At 50.6% G+C, this 18,831-nt stretch overlaps 1 protein-coding gene across 1 annotated transcript; it reads left to right on the top strand.

Moving 5' to 3' along the window:
- Nucleotides 1-5,116: 5,116 nt before the first annotated feature.
- Nucleotides 5,117-18,019, top strand: LOC122389304 (gamma-butyrobetaine dioxygenase-like). Its single transcript, XM_043381186.1, has 9 exons — nucleotides 5,117-5,257; nucleotides 8,570-8,697; nucleotides 9,038-9,168; nucleotides 11,275-11,459; nucleotides 13,585-13,822; nucleotides 14,050-14,238; nucleotides 14,628-14,876; nucleotides 15,695-15,867; nucleotides 16,476-18,019. Exons 2-9 carry the CDS (start codon nucleotides 8,577-8,579, stop codon nucleotides 16,558-16,560), a joined length of 1,371 nt encoding a protein of 456 aa, XP_043237121.1. The 5' UTR covers nucleotides 5,117-5,257; nucleotides 8,570-8,576; the 3' UTR covers nucleotides 16,561-18,019.
- The last annotated feature ends 812 nt before the right edge of the window (nucleotides 18,020-18,831 follow it).

The following is an 18,831-nucleotide window of genomic DNA, read 5'->3' as shown; positions in this document are numbered from 1 at the left end:
CCCTTAAGATCTCGAGAACCACGCAAGATAGCAACAAGCGGCAAACGGTGTTGGATAGCCCTACCAGGTATACCTTGTGACCCAATTTCATTGACTTAGGTCAAACCGATGACGGCTAGGTGAGGTCAAATGTCGAATTTTCACCGTTTACAGGCATCTCAAGAAGTGCGTTGTAAAATCGAGTAAAATGCATTTCATTGAAAATCATCGGTGGCGAAATGTTCTTCAAACACATATTCTGCTTTTGAGGTCACTGGTACCGGGTCAGGTCACAGAGGTCAGGTCACTGAGGATTACAATATGAAAATATCATGTGACGCATGCTTTATGGTCCTTTGTATATGCCAAATACGATTATATGGGTCAGGCAGCCTTTGGGGTCAGGTTAGATTATGTTCTGGTAAGGTCAGGTCAAGGTCAGGTCAAGGTCAGGTCAAGGTCAGGTCAAGGTCAGGTCAAGGTCAGGTCAAGGTCAGGTCAAATTAGGTAAACTTTCAAAGTTAATATTTTGCATAATATGGGTATCGATTCGATGCAGCTCGTCACGGGGAGTCTAATGCTGGTCTTTGTTTTCCCCTACGTGGTCTAAAATTGCCAAAAATTGAGTTTGAAAAGTTGACGTCATCATTTTTTAACGTTCTTTTGCTATAACTTAGCCAAAAAAGGAGGTATCAATCTAGGGACTATCACATATATTCCGTTTTTTCGATATCCTGAAAATTTTTGGGTTTTTCGCGTTTTTGTAAAAAAAATCAATTTTTTGAATTTTTAGGGTCTAAATCCAAAATTTTGAAAATCCGAGTTAGCAGTTTTGTAGCGCCGCCTTTTATCTACATGACCATATAAAGAACTTTGGAATTGTTTGATAACTGTAGCTTTTGTGAGCGTCAGTGGCGGCGGAATAGGGGGTGCAGGGGGTGCAGCTGCACCCAGTGCCTCCTCTAAGGAATTTTCACTGGGGGGGGGGGGGGGCAGAGGCTCAGAAGCCAAACTAGGGTACTCCCAAATCCGTTTTCTCATCGGATTTAGGCCACTTATTTTTCGTCCGAGCCCTGATGCCATGATTTTTATTTTTATTTTGAGAAAAAAATAAAGAAATAGTAGGCCATCTGACCCTATACCGGTGGATCCAGACCGGCACGAGCAGGGTGACATTTGGCGTAAATATCCCCCACAGCGTCCGAAATCGACGGCAATTTCCGGCTTTCCGAAAATGAAGCAAAATGCCTTTATTAAAAAGTATTAAACGGCACAGCAGTGCGTAAGGAATCTTGAACCGACCGCAGAAAGTGTGAGGGCTTAGGTATCGATTTCCCAAACGCTGGAAAACAACAGCTACATGCCTGAAAACAGCTAACCATCCTAAAAAGCTACTTGCCTGAAAATGGCACAACTCACAAGAAACAGGCCACATGTCAATGAGAATGAAAATCAGGGAACAGGGTAATTACAATTTCAGGAAATGTGTAGAATTGAAGTAATCAAACTGAAAACAATTTAACCCAAGGCCGGCGAGTAAAGCGGTGTTTCACGGGTACCCCATATCCGCAACCATTTTTAACCACCCTCCCAGGAGTAGTGTTAGATCCCATTGCGGTGTAGTCGTACTTGCTCTGAGCGGATATAACCGCTCTCAGCGAACATGTCCGCTGAGAGCAGGGACGACTACACTGCAATGGGACATTACTGTACTTCTGGGAGGGTGGTTAAAAATGGTTGCGGATAGGGGTACCCGCGAAACACCGGTTTACTCGCCGGCCTTGGGTTAAATTGTTTTCAGTGCAGGAGAATACGTACTAAAACGTTTGCCACGCTGGGCCAATTTTTACGCGAGTTATTCGCGAAAAAAAACTAGGGGTGGGGTCTATCATACCCTCAATAAGTGAGAGGCCTTATAGCTGCTAGTCCCAAACTATGGAACAAAAAACTTTTATATCGTGCTATAAAGCTCAGCCGCACTCTTAATTGACCGTAAAAAATTACTCTTCAAGAATAAACCCGTCTCACGAAAAAAGACATAATACTTACTCCGTGTTGAACCGTAAGCGCTTGACCGAGACTATAGAGGGCGACCGTTCGGGCTGTTTCCTTCTCAAAGTGATGCCCCGTTCAGACTTCAGTCGGCGTTCGATTATAAAATCTGCAATGTCTGACCTCATTCCGCGGCTCAACCTAGGTGGATCTGTAAAAAAACCTGTAGATAAGAAACCTACGATATAAGGAAACTAAAATTAGTAACGTGGTGATCATGGAGATCGTCTGGATTGTTTGTTTGGTAAGCTTACAGTGAAATTTCCTCGTTTTTCTACGTGATTTGCTTAATTAACTGCGTGCCCCCCCCCCCCCCCCCCCAGTGACGCGATTTCAGCTCCACTGGGGGGGGGGCAAGCGGCATCACTGGCGCGCCCCCCCAGTTAACATGTTAGAGGAGGCCGTGGGCCTGCACCCCCATCGAAAAACATGGGGGTGCATACATATCTTTTTGCACCTCCAAAATCCGTACAAGGGGCCCGTCGCACCATCCAATACATTTCTCCTGAAAACCAGTGATCGGGAAACGAACACTGATGGGGAAGCATCCGGGATGTCCAATTATGGTCAGGAGCGCCCCATGCTAGTCTTTGGGGCCCCCACACCGGTTAGAAGTTTCCCGAGCCGCGTTTGGTGCTCCACGCGGCATCTGAGGGCCCCCACGACGGCCTCAGAGGGCCCTTTTATGACGATCTCTGAGGGCTCCCACCTGAGGGCTTTGTCCCCTGGGGCCCTACAACGGCCACTAATGGCCCTCATGACGACCGCTGAGGGTCCCACAGAGACTCCAGGGCCCCAAGGAGACTCCAGGGGCCACGCTGACCTCTGAGGGCCCCTATGATGGCCTCTGAGGGCCCTTACGATGATCTCTTTTTTTTCTCTCTCTTGAACGTTTATTTACACAAACGTAAAACATATGTACCAACGGTAACAATACTGATATAACTTATCGCGCTGATCGGGCTCTAGAAAAAAAAAAAAACGCTATAACGGCGGCATTCACACAATGCAGTTTACCGCAGCATCGACACCAACGCTTCCCCACGTGCGTGTCTTACCCTGGTCAGGGATACATGAACACACACATTCTGTACACAATCTTATACACACATCGCGCTCAGGCAGATATAAATAGAGGTTCGCGACTTGATCAAAGCGGTTAGAGCCAAGGTCCCACGGAAGGCAGGCGACAGATGCTGCCGGGATCGGGGACACCCGGGGCGGGAGCACGCCGAAACGACGAGGCAAACGGGACAGCAGCCCGTGACCGCAGCAGCGGCAGCGCCCAAGTGCTACAGTAACTGGGATACCTGTCGCCCGCCGCGTCGATCCGCATCCAGCCGGTCCAGGCTCAGCGCCCTAGTGCGTCGGGGGACGAAAACCGGCCGCATCGTGGGCGACAGGTATGATAAAGGTAAATGATGTCAGGCGAAAAGGATATACATCGTGTCCTTGTCCTTGTCCATCGTGTCCTTACGTTGATCTCTGAGGGCTCTCACGACGAACTCTGTCCCCTGGGGCCTACACTGAAAACTAAAATGATTCCGGGGGGGTGATATTAGGAGAATGGTCTAAAACGAAACCCCAATTATTCCCGTAATATACTTCAAGTAGCACCTTTTTGGCCTTAGATACCCCCAATATCCCAACATTATTACCCTAATATGCCTGTTGGATGGCTAAGTGGAATCAAAATGATTATCTGGTTATGCCTCCATTATTCTAACGAAATGCCTAGTGTATTCCCCCCTGATTCTCCTCTATGCCCCGTTGATGCCCCCTAGCATAGTTCGGATGTTCTGTCTAAACCCGATCTATGCTCCTTTGATGCTATCTATATACCCCATTGATGCTCCTTTGATGCTTGCTATAAACCCCATTGATGCTCCTTTGATGCTCTCTATATACCCCATTGATGCTCCTTTGATGCTCTCTACATACCCCATTGATGCTCTCTATATACCCCATTGATGCTGATTTGATGCTCTCTATACACCACATTGATGCTCCTTTGATGCTCTCTATTGATGCTTCGTTCCGCAGTGGCGGATCAAGGGATGGGCTCGCGGGGTCATGCTATTCCTCGTGAGATCCCCATGAGATACCTAGCGCACTGATTTCTTTACCCACACAAAGGTAAGAGACGCCATTTATGTAACCACCTTCGCCCTTCCTCTGGATTTCCTGGATCCGCCCATGCCATCGACGCTCAGCCACACCAATTTAACGACCACTAAGGGCCCTCATGACGACCTCTGAGGGTCCCACAGGACTCCAGGGGCCCCACTGGCCTCTAAGGGCCTCTACGACGTTCTCTGAGGGCCCTTGTGACGGCCCTAGACCCAACTCAAGTCTGAGGGCCCATTTGGCTTCAGACGGCCCAGCGACGGCCTCTGAGGGCCTCAACACAACCAGGCTGCAGGGGCTATGCTGGCATCTGAGGGCTCTGCAACGGCCTATTGAGGGCTCTAACAACGATGGCCTCTAGCGGTCTTACCAAGGCCTCTGAGAGCCCTGCAAAGGTATCTGAGGGCCCATGAAAACCCTCAATATGGCCAAGGACCCTCATGACGATCTCTGATGATCCTCTCGAAGGCTTCTAAAGGCCCTCACAACAACTTCTGAGGACCCCAGGACGGTCCCTGAGGGGCTGAGAGCCCTGACGACGACCTCTCTGGGCCCTCACGATGGTTTCTAAGACCCAACGCAAGCTCCAAAGGCCCACACTGGCGTCTGAGGGCCCCACGACGGCCTTGACATCATTGCATGATGTCAAGCTTTTCGACCTCGAGCTGCGACCCAGGGTCATGATAATTTGGCGACCTCTACTGTTTCACCGTCGCTGCAGTGTGGGGACTTTTGGGACGCCACCGGATCAGTGTAATCGTCCGGTCCGGCCATAGGGCCGATCAGACAGTGTCCTGTGACGTCACCGTCAGGTCAGCCAGCGCTGTATGACGTTACCGGCCGATCAGCCGGCGCTGTATGACGTCACCGTCAGGTCAGCCAGCGCTGTATGACGTCCCCGTCAGGTCAGCCGGCGCTGTGTGACGTCACCGGCCGGTCAGCTGGCGCTGTGAGACGTCAGAGGCGCGGTTGGCGGCCGGGTGGAGGGGGCGCGTACTCCGGGCGCGCAGTCGTCGTTGGGGCGAGGCGCCGGAGGCTATACGTGGAGGACGCTCCCGACCGTGTGCGAGGCCGGCTGCTGTAGCCATACCCCGGCATAGTGAGTACCCGACGAATCAGTGGTCAGCGGGTTAATTTTGTACCTACGTGTGTGTCACCCTCTGTAGCGAGGCGTCGTTTATAAACACCTTGCATGTGTGCTATCGATTCTGCCCACCGGGTCACCTTTGTTATCGATTTGTGACGTTCTAACCGAGACTGCCAGACAACGGTTCAATGAGCTTTCCAGGTGCACTGAGAAAAGAAAAGCGTAACAGGCTACTCTCCGCTAATTATTTAATTCAATATCTGGAGGAAAGTGTCCGAAGGCAGCGCACGATTGCTATACATCTATCTCTTCACTCGTGGTTCAGATCCTGTGCTACAGCGTTGTGAAAACCTTTATCATAAAGGCTTCCATGACCGAGTTCGGGGCACCGAAGCTTGTATATAGGCTCAATTAGAGCTTCGGCACCCCGGCTTCGTCCCGGCCCTGCGCACGAGCCATTCGAACCTTGATTGAGCTAGAGCCTTACGAAAAAAAAAAAAACGGAGTCCTGCTTGGGAAGGGTCAAAGCCAATCAGTCCCTTTTGAAGTCATATTGTCATTAGCTGACACACTAGTAGACCTCCCAATTCAATTTAATGACCAAAATCAAAACCCAGACCTCTTATATTTCTTGAAACGAGGTCTTCCCAAGTGTAGGATAAAAAGATGCTCGCCATAAGAACCGTTCTACTTCAACCATTCTGGAATGTTAGCCCTGTTTCTAGTTTTACTTCTTGACGGCCACTGCTGTTTTTTCTTATATCTGTCTTTGTTTCTGCTTAAACTCATGGGCCCGCGGCGGCGGCGCAGTAGGTATTGTGCATTACACACCAGACAGCCGACCATAGTTACCCACCCGGCGTCACCTAACACGAACCGATCGAGGTACAGAATACGTATCCAACGGCAACATGCAGCAAGTACATTCTCGGCGTAATAAACGACACGTATCCCGCAGCATAGACAGAATGCTTTCCCAACTACCAATTTCTTAGCCTCTCATACATAAGTGAGGATTCATGATACCAACAAAATACCAAACACATTAGGATTGAAATACCAAATACGAAGTTGGTATCGGTTTGGTATCGATTCGGTATACCAAAAAGTTGGTATCCGATTGACATATCTAGTATGCAACCCGCAGCACAAAGTGTATAGCTGGGTAGGCATTCGGTAAAATACGTGCTCGGTAATCCACTATACGAACCATGTGGCTTATAGCTTGGGTATTTACCCATCGAAGGATGCAGTTGACCTTTGCACAATAGCGCAGCTTGTGATCCAATCGTAGTTGTGTTGCGCTGTGGCCCTGTCGCTGGATATACTTGGATAGACATTGGACATTGATGCCGAGCACCCACCCGGACGCTGCGCCGTCTGGAGTGGAGATGCGTACCCGGCTGGAGCTCCGTAACCGGCTGGACCTCTGTAACCGCTGTAACAGGCTGGAGCTCCGTAACCGTCTGGAGCTCCGTAACAGGCTGGAGCTCTGTAACCGGCTGGAGCTACTGACTGGAGCTCCGTAACCGTCTGGAGCTCCGTAACCGACTGGAGCTCCGTAACCGACTGGAGCTCCGTAACCGTCTGGAACTCCGTAACCGGCTGGAGCTGTAAGGAGCGGCGAGGGACGCTAAGATGCACGAGGGGGCCTACCTACCAGAATGTAAATACCGATCACTAAATAACTTTGAAATTGGTGTTACTTCAGTATAAGTGTTTCAAAGAACTAATTGCCGGTTGACATATTTTGTCTAACATCATTGCATTGCAATGAATGCGTTATCTAACCTATTTAATATTTAGCTTTTGGATATGACATTCTCGTGTCGGAATACTGCAGCAGACAAGCACTGGTCGCCCGTCGGCTACATGACACACTTCTCTTCTTGGTGTTTATCAAAGCAATCTTTTTACTAGGCAGCCTCGTAAACTCAGCAGTAAACGGATCTGCCTCCCGGCTCTAATTTGTCTCATAAGTGCTTTCGAGATGCCCGTGGAAATATACCGGATCATTGCGGCGCAGCTGAGGGTTCACGTGACCAGTCACGTGACCTACGAGTATATTGACCAGATGTTCCAAAGTCACGTGATGTGGTATTGACCAGATGTCCCTCGTCATCGTGAGCGGGTCGGTCGCTAGTCCTATCGATCTTTGGACATCTTCCACCGTCCAGAAATACGACACTGCGGTAGTTAGTGTTCGGGAGTGACTGGAGCATCCCAGTTCTTACTGTGGGAAGCTGAGGTTCGATGAAAAATAGGCTGCTGCCCTATGTTCGATTGTATTTTGATCCATTCCCTAACGCACATGTTTTGTTCGCATAAACGTTTTTTTTTTCTGCGCTACCGATGCAATGACGTTCTAATAACCATTCCATCCCATTAGGCTGAATTTAACGTTCACTTATGACCGCACACTTCATTTCCCCAGCTCCTAACGTCCCCTTGGCGTGACACTATGGTGAAGTGTTATTCACACATTTGCGCCTTGATTGGGTCGGGTCGGGCCCCCGGATGAGTAACCGGTACACGGACGAGCAAATGCGCACTGCTCTACGCAGCTGGAACTACCAGAAATGTCCGTATTTACTCCGATGTGTCAGTCGTAATGCGATCAATGCCTCTGGGTTGATCTGGTACGCATCTTACACAAATATCGAAGCAAATGTGCAGGCCACAATTGTAGATACCAATCATGTTTATGCGATCGGGAACCATGCACTAGAAGGTGTTAGTTTCATTGCGCTTCTTGCTAACTTTTTTAATTTCTCCGCCACTTTCCTCGAAGTCATGGTGCCGGTGACAAAAACCAGGTATGTTCGCCAGCTGGCTAGTTTTGTGCTCAGCTGACTGGGTGTGTCACTGTCATGGAGCATCAGCAGGCTCATAGTTTACATCATAGGGCCTTGCACTGCGTCTGCGCCCTCTCAACGAGCGACCTTTGACGCGGTGGGTGCTGGGTCAGCGACCGACTCAGAGACGGCAGAGAGACAGCCCAGCTGCGCAGGCTGTCATCTGAGTAGCCTGGGCAGTGGGCAGTGGGCACAATTCTGTCAGCACGGATAAACGGAACGGAGGCACACCAATGACCGCTCAGTCAGCATGATTGACTGAATAGCACAGCTGAACGCTCAGTCAACACGGATGACTATGGACAAACTGGCATGACTGCAGATGACTACCGTCTTATCGAAGCAATGAGGAGACAACTTTATGACTGATATCTCACTTGGCGTCCCCTTTCACGACCCTCTCCCCGTAACCAGACTCCAATTTTGCTGTGTACTTGCTCTTCATAAAGCCTCTGTCGTCTGTTCTCAGAGCCAAGATGGCGTCACTCAGATCGGTACTGGCGGCGGCCATATCCCGTGGTTGTCGTCTCGCGGTTACGACCCAGAGCGGGTCGCTAAGCAACAGTTCTAAATCTCTACTAGTCCAGCAAGTCAGACGTAAGTGTCGTTTCATCAGGCATCTTTCGGAAAACTAAAGGTCGATAGTTCACATTCGACCTTGCTTTTTATACGAGACTGAATAAAAAAAAACAGTAAATGAATGTTTTCCGTGTTGAAGGTAAATTAATCGTGCTTCGCCGTATTCATCGGCTTTAATCATATAACACCTATTGGATCGGCGGTGATATGCATAAGATAATGTATAATAACTCAATTATTTTGATGACTTTTATTTCCTGAACAATGTTTGCTCATTGACATATAAGCAGCTAAATAACCATTTATAATTCATGGATAATAAAATGATTAACAGTGTACTATGTGCTGTTGGTTTCAGCCAAGAGTTCGCTGGCCGGGAGAGAGTATCTGCAGCAGATTCCCCGGATAGTATCTGCCGTCCCTGCCTGCCATCAGACCGCGAAAGTCATATTCGACGACAACAAGACCGCAGAGTTCAAATATATCTGGGTGAGTCGCAACACGGGATATTCACCTTCTGTACACTAACGATAAAACAGTCCTCAAAATGGCTTCGTAGATATGAAGAATGATCTCCTCCCAAAGATCTTAGCTCAGTAATATCATTATCTCTAATAGGTACAAGCTAACTAGACTGCTGCATGTTGGATTTTAAAGAGGGGAGAGAGAGAGAGAGAGAGAGAGAGAGAGAGAGAGAGAGAGAGAGAGAGAGAGAGAGAGAGAGACAGAGAGAGAGAGAGAGAGAGAGAGAGAGAGAGAGAGAGAGAGAGAGAGAGAGAGAGACAGAGAGACAGAGAGACAGAGAGACAGAGAGACAGAGAGACAGAGAGACAGAGAGACAGAGAGACAGAGAGACAGAGAGACAGAGAGACAGAGAGACAGAGAGACAGAGAGACAGAGAGACAGAGAGACAGAGAGACAGAGAGACAGAGAGACAGAGAGACAGAGAGACAGAGAGACAGAGAGACAGAGAGACAGAGAGACAGAGAGACAGAGAGACAGAGAGACAGAGAGACAGAGAGACAGAGAGACAGAGAGACAGAGAGACAGAGAGACAGAGAGACAGAGAGACAGAGAGACAGAGAGACAGAGAGACAGAGAGACAGAGAGACAGAGAGAGAGAGAGAGAGAGAGAGAGAGAGAGAGAGAGAGAGAGAGAGAGAGAGAGAGAGACGCGCGCACAAAGTGCTGACTCATAACTACTCTGGAAGCGAGTGGTAGGGCTTTACGCTAGTCTTACAACACAAATAAGCGGAGTGAATTAACGGCGAGTGGTCAGTTGAAGTCACTGCTTCCTGGGCGGACCGGCCACCCGGAGACTGTCAACGATCGCGGGTTCAACAAACTCCCCGAGCTGCGCATAGGGACAATGTTGCTACGATAAAGGAATAACGTTTGTTTGCGTGGAGGTCTACGATATTGTTCATTGTACATATGGTATATTGTATGCCGCCCAGGCCTTGCATTAAACGTGGCAAGTTCTCGTCGGTTTCTTAACCTGTTTATTATGCATGTAGCTCTAACTTTGCTGTTGTGTTGAACCAGCCAGATACACTAATACAGTAGTGCGTAGTGCTAAACGGTGCCTACTGCCTTTCAAACGATTTCTGAATTGCACAGACTCGTAACTTCTAGGCGTTTATCTTCAAAAACGCTTCATTGACATCAGCCAAAATCTTCGCACCCAGCAGGCAAATATATTAGGTACAGAGAAACCATCTATCAAGCTTCGGTTCCAATACTTTTGTCCCAATCACGAAGTAGTATATCTCAGGAACAGGGTAGTCACGTATTTTAGTTGGATTTATTTGCTCTGTCGTCATCGGATGCACAGAATATAATATACCCAGTTTTGTTTAACTTTTGGCTAGGTCCCCCACGTGTTTTACCATTGGGCGAAATAATTCTACAGATTCCTTCATTTCATGGTCGTTACAGCTTTGTCTATTATGTATGTGTTTTTGACATTTTTACAAACGAAGTTCGAGTGTTTTGAATTGACGGCCTAGCGAGCCCAGCAACCAAACTAAGCGGATCTCGCTGCCCGGGCTGCGACTTTCGCCGCTGGTTGGGAAAATCCCAGGAGTAGGGACTTTAGAAGCCAAGCCTATCGTGTTGCGCGGTTCACTCAATGGCTTCAGCTAGCGGAGATGCCCACACCAACCACAGACTATCTTGAAAGTAGCTATCTGCATGTATCGAACGACGGAGCGATTCAAACCCGGATGTGGACTCAGTAGGGTGGGGCCTGAGCACTGGCTGTCAGAGTCCAGAGCAGAGCAATGGAGCCAGGGACGAAGCCCCTAATCCCCCTTGAAGCCATTCAACCATCACCGGACAACCATTTTTGATTTTACGAGTGTAATCTGACAAAAATTAGACGCTCTTCATCATCCATATGCTATTATGAGACTATTGAAGATGAAGTCCATGACGAGCCTGTCGTCGATAAGCAAGCACACTTTGGCGCCGCTAAGACTTATTTGTCAGCTCATTACTGTACTTTGTTCGAAGTTACTAGACTAGGTATATAGTACTTGATGTTCGAGAATTTGCCGAAGTCTGACCGCAGCTGTCTCTGTGTTTCCGCTCCAGCTGCGGGACAACTGCAAGTGTCCGTTGTGTGTGGACGTCGACACGCGTCAGAAGCTGCTCGACACGCCTGCACTCGACCCCAAGATCAAACCGAAGGCTCTGCAGATCAACGATCGTGGCGACCTGGTCATCACATGGCAGTCCCACGGTGGCGAGGAGCACGTGTCCACATTCACCAACGACTGGTGGGTCGCCATGGGTGGCACGTGCGGTGAAGTGACCGGTTCCTTTGGGCATTGGATAATGGATATCTTGCAAAATTTACCCCTGCGGTCCTCAATGAATTACTCTTATTATTATATAGTCGGCTTGAGCCCAGCATGTGACTAGATTTTGCTCATCTTCCACACTACAAGCCTTGAAACGCCACGATTAAGTAGAAGCATATATACTTTAAGTATTGGTCTTACCCTTGAGACAGTTTCTCGCGCGTGCATTTACCGGCGTTGTTCAATATCGCTTCCCGGCCCAGGCCATGTACCGGTGTGCTCGGCAGCGACAATACAACGCCCCCCCGTCCCACTCCCCTTAGCACCAGGGGCGGATCCAGGAAAACTCCAAGGGGAGGGTCATGAATCGAAGTGGTGCCCCTACCTATACCCAAAATTAAAAACTCAACGGATTTCGTCCACTTCATTTTGGTGGTGCCCCCATTTTCAGTTTTTTCTTTTAAATTTTTTATTTTTAGTCAGTATCTTAACTCTTAGCCACAACCACATTTACCAATTGTAAGCAAGTATATATGAATGTACCTACTATGTGTATATATGTTGTGGACGCTGAGTAGTGAGTACTTACCAGGAACGTTATCAGGTAAGCAAATCGTTGTCAGTCCGACGAACTTGACCCTGGCGTCTAAAGGGTCTGTCCTTGACACTTCAGGCTTGTCAGGGGCACCAAAGTCCTTCCAGGGACACCACAAACCTGTCAGGGGCACCTACGGCCTTGTAGGGGCGCCACAGGCCCGCCAGGGGCACCACAGGCCTGCCAGGAAGCAGGGGCACCACAGGTCTAGCAAGCATACACGACAGGCCTGTCAGGGGCACAACGGGCCTGTTGGGCCCATGAGCACCCCTAGGGGCAGGGGCACCACAGTCCTTCCAGGGGCACCGCAGGCCTGTGAGGGGCACCAGCGGCCTAGCAGGGGCACCAGTCAACACAGGCCTGCCAGGGGCACCAGAGGCCTGCCAGGAGCACCACCGACCTCGCAGGGGTAACTTGGGCCTGTCAGGGCCCAGGGGCACCACGGGCCTGTCGAGAGGCACTTCAGGCTTTTCAGGGGCACCATAGTCCTCTCCGGGCGCAGGGGTAGCAGGGGCACCAGAGGTCTGCCAGGGGCACTACAGGCCTAGCAAGGGCACCACTGGTCTATCAGGGGCACCACGAGCCTGTCATAGCCAGGCATCTCAGGCTTGTCAAGGCCCAGGGGCACCACCGGTCTGTGAGGGGCACCAGCGACCTAGCAGGGGCATCAGTCAACACAGGTCTGCCAGGGGCGCCACAGACCTGCCAGGGGCACCAGAGGTCTGCCAGGGGCACCACCGGCCTCGCAGAGGCACCTTGGGCCTGTCAGGGGCACTTCAGACTTTTCAGGGGCACCAGTCTTCTCCGGGCGCAGGGGTACCAGCGGCCTAGCAATGGCACCAGAGGCCTGCCAGGGGCACCAGCGGCCTAGCAAGGGCACCAGAGGCCTGCCAGGGGCACCACAGGCCTAACAAGGGCACCACGGTCCTGTCAGGGGCACCTCAGGCTTGCTCATGGCCCAGGGACACCACAGTCCTTCCAAGGGCACCGCAAGCCTGTCAGGGGCACCAGAGGCCTGCCAGGGACACCACAGGCCTAGCAAGGGCACCACTGGCCTGTCAGGGGCACCTCAGGCTTGTCAGGGCCCAGGGGCACCACAGTCTTTCCAGGGGCATTACAAGCCTGTCAGGGGCACCAGAGGCCTAGCAAGGGCACCACAGGCCTGCCATGGACACCACAGGCCTGCCAGGGGCACCACCGGCCTTGCAGGGGCGCCTCAGGCCTGTCAGGGGCACCACGTGCCTGCCGGGGACACTTCAGGCTTGTCAGGGGCGTTACAGTCCTGTCAGGGCCCAGGGGCACCAGGCCCGTGGTGTCCCTGCTAGGCCGGTGGTGCCCCTGGCGGTCCTGTGGTGCCCCTGTCAGGACTGTGATACCCCTGATAGGCCGGTGGTGCCCCTGGCAGGTCTTTGGGCCCCCGGGCCTCAAGGGGGGCCATGACCCATGTGACCCCCCCCCCTTGGATCCGCCACTGCTTAGCACCCAATGACTGCAACATTCCTTCAGGCTGTACCGGTACGGCCAGTGCTTCATGCACGACACGTTCACGGCGCCCGCCACCCTGGAGGAGGATGGTGCCTGGCCGCGGCCGCCGCTCACCCTCTGGAACCGCTACATCATCCAGAAGCGACTGCCAGAGGTCGACTATCAGGAGTTCATCGAGTCGGACGACGCGCTGTTCGAGTGGCTCGACATGTTCTACAAGTTCGGCTTCGCCATGCTGAGGAACGTGCCGACAGACCCGGTGAGTGACGACGCCACCTGCAGGAGCGAGGCCACAGCGCGTGCCGCTCAGGTGGTGCAATTCGTGGCGTCGGGAAGCCCACGTTGACCTATGTCAAACGACTGCATATGTTTCGGCTAGGATGTTCTCCGCAAGGGACCGTTGACGTTGGGACCGAAGACGTGAGGAGTTTCAGGACAGCCATCTTTGTCGTTTCGTACAGTGACACTCCTCGCTCTATCCGGCAGGATCAACTAAAGGAAGTGGTCGGACGTTTCGCCTACATCAAAGAGACGCAGTACGGCGTGACCTGGAGCGTGCGGATCGACCCGACTCCCGGGGTGCACCTGTTCCAGACGGGGCTGCGCCTGCAGCTGCACACAGACATGAACTACCGAGAGAACTCGCCTGGCATGCAGCTGCTGCACTGCCTCAAGGTCAGCAGTGGTGGGTCAGAAGCGCCGAAAACACGGTGGACACTGGAGACTACGATGATGGAGACAAGAGTTGATGCACGCCTTGATATGTTCTTACCATGGCTTTGTCATGTTCGGCTCGTTAACGTTCATGGCTATCATGCGTTTTCAAGCTCCCCGACGCCTGAACATCTGAAGCTGAGCCTCTGAAGCTGAACATCTGAACCTCTTGCTCAGAGGTATCATCATTTTAGGGCGCAGTTAGGGGCCATCAGCAAACCATGAGTCGATAAATGTAATACTCCGGTAGCCAGGAACATTGATTCATCTAATATCGACGCAGCCAACAACCAATTAGGTCTCATCCGTATTGGGTCGCCGTCTAATTAACCCCAGCCACCCATCACCAGGCGGAGCACCCGGACAAGCTGGGACGCGACCCGGGCGGCCAGTCGTTCTTCGTCGACGGCTTCCGGGTGGCCAAGTGGATGGAGGACAACGAGCCCTCGGCCTACCACATCCTCACCTCGACGCCGATCCTCTTCAGCATCAAGAACAAGGGCCAGCGGTACGGCAACATGGTGCCCATCATCGTCACCGACTCCGAGGGAGACGTCACCGAGATTCACTACAACAACCGCACCATGGGACCGCTTCAGGTAACGCCCGATGATGATCACCTGTATTTGAGAAAGTATTGTATCAGCTTGCGCCACACGCAAGCTCGTAAGTAATTAGAGCAGCTTGCAGTTGTTTCAATCATCTAGGTAGACCTAAACTCTCTAGTTGATTTTTCTGCCAAATCATCGTTCAGAATGAGATAAGCGCAGAACTACTTGGAACACAAACACAGATTTATCAGTTTGATAGTTGAACGTCGCAATACCCTTGTCTCGCAGCTGGTGGCCCCTGTTTGTTTTTGTCACCGTGCGCCTGGCCGAGACAGCCGTGCGGTGTTTAGATACCAGTAAACACGCCTGTGATGCAGTGGGCGCCTGCTGGCACTGGAAAGGCCGGCGATAGCGGTATACGACCGCCCACAATTGGCCGAGCTGGCATTTGTCAGCTGGACACACGTGACCCATATAGCGAGCCGCCTGGAGGAGGCCAGCGGAAAACTACTCCATCGCAGTGTCCCCGGATTCACCTTCAGACAACTGCGACCGAGGTGTCGCGCCCTTTGTACTTTGGACTCGTCTGGAAATATTTGGAGCGAGGATGTGAATAGAAAAAGTTGTACGTTTATCAACTCCACATCTGTAAACGCCAGGGCAGGGATATAACTTCAAAAAGTTGCTTGTTTATCGGCCATGTATATTTATTTTTTTTTTAGATGACCGGAGCATCAACTTTAAACTATCTCCGTGCTCAACACACCAAACCGTGGCAAGTTGAGCTCCCATGTCGCAGCTTCCGGTCACCTTGCCATGTTAGCCAGTCTCCCTGAGATTGTAGCGAGTTTGTGTCGATGTTGCAGGCTCCTGACCACGTCGTGGTGCCGTTCTACCACGCCTACAAGCTGTTCTCGGAGCGGATGCGCCAGGAGTCACAGCAGCTGACGTTCCATCTCCAGCCGGGAGACGTGGTGGCCTTCAACAACCGGCGCGTGATGCACGGCCGGGGCAGCTACGATCCCAACAAGGTGGAGAGGTCGGTACCGGTAGGGCGGGGTGGCAGCGATGGAGGACTGGGACTAAGGTCGCCGCCATCGGGCTCAGAGAGGGGATTGGAGGAAACGGCGGCTGGCAGCGATGGAGGGTTGGGAAGGTTGATGCTGTTGCATTATGCTGTAAAGAACAGGAATTTTAATGTCATGCTCTTGCTCATTCGTGTTTTTGCATGCAATTTTGCAAATGAATTTCTTTTTTGTGAGATCAGAAGCAGTCGCTGTGCTGAAGTAAGATTAATTGTTCGCTGAATTGATTGATTTATAGGATTTGCTAAGTCGCATGCCGTCGATATAAGGGGCTGATAACAATCGATTCTACTCAGGGGTGGAGAAATATGCCGAGTTGGGGTTGCACGGGCGCAGCAAATCCGCCGCCGCCCTAGCGGTGACCTTGACCTCCGCCGTCTGGTGCGGCTCCAAAGCCAAGCCGGCGCAGCCGGCGTGGAATTGGGAAGGCTCGTGCTACCCCAACTAGGCACAATTCTCCACCCCTGATTCTACTGTCCCAAGGGAAGCGGTTAACATGTGTCATTGCTCAGACTGTGTAGGCCCCTGTTCGCTCGTCTCTGACAGCGGGCTCGTTCGACAGACACCTGCGCGGCTGCTACGTGGACATTGACGAGGCGTTTTCCAAGTACGACCAGATGCTCTCGCAGCGGCCTCCGCTGCTGTAGGGCGCTCAAACGCCGGGCTGTGTCGACCGAAGGAGGAGAAGAAAGGCTGAAGAAGAAGTAGAGCTAGCTGCGGGGAAAGAAGAAGAAGCTAGCTAAGGGAACAGCTGGCTGAAGAAGGAGCTGACTAGGGCGGGGGGGGGGGGCAGGGCAGTGCTAGCGGAGGACAGAAAGGGCGTCGTGCAAGATCGCTGGACACCAAGACTCCACAGCGTCCATTGCACGCTAACCGCATTGTATTTCTGAAAGGGGCTGTCTTGAAGAAGCTTCTGTTTATTGCGCTGTAGCGAGTTGGCGACTTGCTGAATGTGGTTGGTAGATTGAGTGGCAGGACTGTGACTGGGTTAGAGGGATTCTACCCCGGTCAAGATTTAGGGATGGTGTGGTATGCAAAGCAGATAGCGTTCTTCCGGTGGTCCTCTTAACCAACTTTCGCGGTCTGCATCTGTATCTTGCATTCGACACTTCGCTTTGCCGTCGTCTATTGATCGTACAGAAATGCCTGCTTCCCCGCCCTTCTTTCACTTTGCCGTGGCAGGCAGAGAGAGAAGGCTGCGTCGTCTCCGTGAGACGTGAACATAAATATGAGGTACATAATCTCACGGGGCAGATGGTACCTATTCTTTCTCTGGATAAGAGTCTCTAGTTAAATAGGAATGAAAGAGAAAGATGCTACACTCGAAGATATACCCAAGGAAGTCGGTGACTGTTAGAATTATGATTTCAATAAGTCAAGAGACGCAAATGGTGCGCGATATGATGCACATTGCCTTTACTCTTTAGGTATAGTTCAGTCCTAATGTGGGGTGTTTTATACGAAGCGCATCCCAGCAATATAAATTGAAGTTCAGCTACACGATCGAGTAGCACCACAAACCTGCATGATCTTTACGAAACAGTTATCCACTCAGGAACTGATACTACTTACAGCAAACCCGTAAATAAAACGATAAACATTGAACATCGGACCAAACATGAGTGCCTGGATATCATGCTGCAAATCCCATAAATAATGCTAGTTCAAACGCCTAGAACTCGCAAGTGGTCAGAATACGTGACATAGAACATCCCAAGCAAGCTCAGTTTCGGCAGTGTTTATGGTCGCAACTTAAGGATTTCATCAGTCTTTTGAATTGCATTCCAAATGTGAATGATAAATAAATGCGTGGTAGTGGCAATATTAGCAGAGCTAAAGAAATTGAAGCATGCGTCATAAACGTTTTTCCACAATATTTTGCAACCCGGAAAACACAGGTGCGGTGATGGAAGCAGTCGGACATGAGGATAAGTAGACACAGCCATCCGGATTCGATCATCGCTCAGCCGGCTGCTTTACACTCTCCGGCCGCTAAGAACAGCGTGAGAGGTCTGATTTGATCCTCTGGATATGGTGATTAATCAAAGTTGAAAATTTGCCAACACTAATACAAAGATCAACTTCACTTTTGTAAAGAAAAGTTATGCTCGTAAGTAAAAGAATAGAGCGAGTGGGGGAAAACACACATCGATATGTAGGTACTCGTAAGTTAAAATATGACCGGTGTATTGGTAGTCCAATTAACAGCTTGTTTAGTCCGGTAGGCAAGCTTTTTCGAGAGCGTCGTGTATATTTCACTTTTGATTTGAGCTATTCACTTCGTCATTCGCACTAATAAATAAAACGCAGATATAATTATAAAGCACCGACTGCAGTTAACCCTATTCCTGGCGGGCTCCGCCGGGACAAGAAACTGGTGGGGGGGGGGGGCGATTCGGCCCCCCCCTTCAGATCTAAAAAACTACATATTGCAGCGACAAACGGCGAACGGCGTTTGATAGGTCGTTTAAAGATCTACAACTTTTACATAAAACATTTTCAGGTCAGGTCAATATTGAGGTCACCAGAGGTCATCAACGATAAAATGTTTTGGAATTAGTTACCTATATAACTTTTAAACTAAGAAACATAGAGACATAAAACCAATACATTTTTTGCTGCTCTCGCCGAGGCGATGCGAAATAAGTATGAGATGACCTTCACAGGTCAATTTGAAATTTGACCTGAGGTCAAGGTCAGGTCATTCATCAATGGGGTTGTGGGGTATGGTCATGCTGCATACCAAACGACGCGCCTTGACCAGGCGAGCAGTTTGGTACCACTTACAAGTCTTTAGCACCATCATGTCGTGATTTATTGACAGAAAAACGATTTATGACGTCACATGACCTCAGATGACCTTTGCCGGTGCCCCTGTCAATTAGCGGCACCAGGATCATCACCGATGAGATAATCTT

This window comes from Amphibalanus amphitrite, unplaced genomic scaffold, assembly GCF_019059575.1.
Source record: "Amphibalanus amphitrite isolate SeventyFive unplaced genomic scaffold, NRLGWU_Aamphi_draft 000353F_arrow, whole genome shotgun sequence".
NCBI lineage: Eukaryota > Metazoa > Arthropoda > Thecostraca > Balanomorpha > Balanidae > Amphibalanus > Amphibalanus amphitrite.
Note: the sequence above shows the minus strand (reverse complement) of the source record. Positions and strands in the feature narration are given on the sequence as shown.

What these genes read in the sequence shown, in the direction of transcription:
- LOC122389304 (XM_043381186.1), top strand. Translation starts at nt 8,577, where the DNA reads ATGGCGTCACTCAGATCGGTACTGGCGGCGGCCATATCCCGTGGTTGT. An exon ending in AGCTGCTGCACTGCCTCAAG is followed by an intron (nt 14,239 to 14,627) that starts GTCAGCAGTGGT and finishes ACCCATCACCAG; the next exon opens with GCGGAGCACCCGGACAAGCT. An exon ending in GATCCCAACAAGGTGGAGAG is followed by an intron (nt 15,868 to 16,475) that starts GTCGGTACCGGT and finishes CTCGTTCGACAG; the next exon opens with ACACCTGCGCGGCTGCTACG.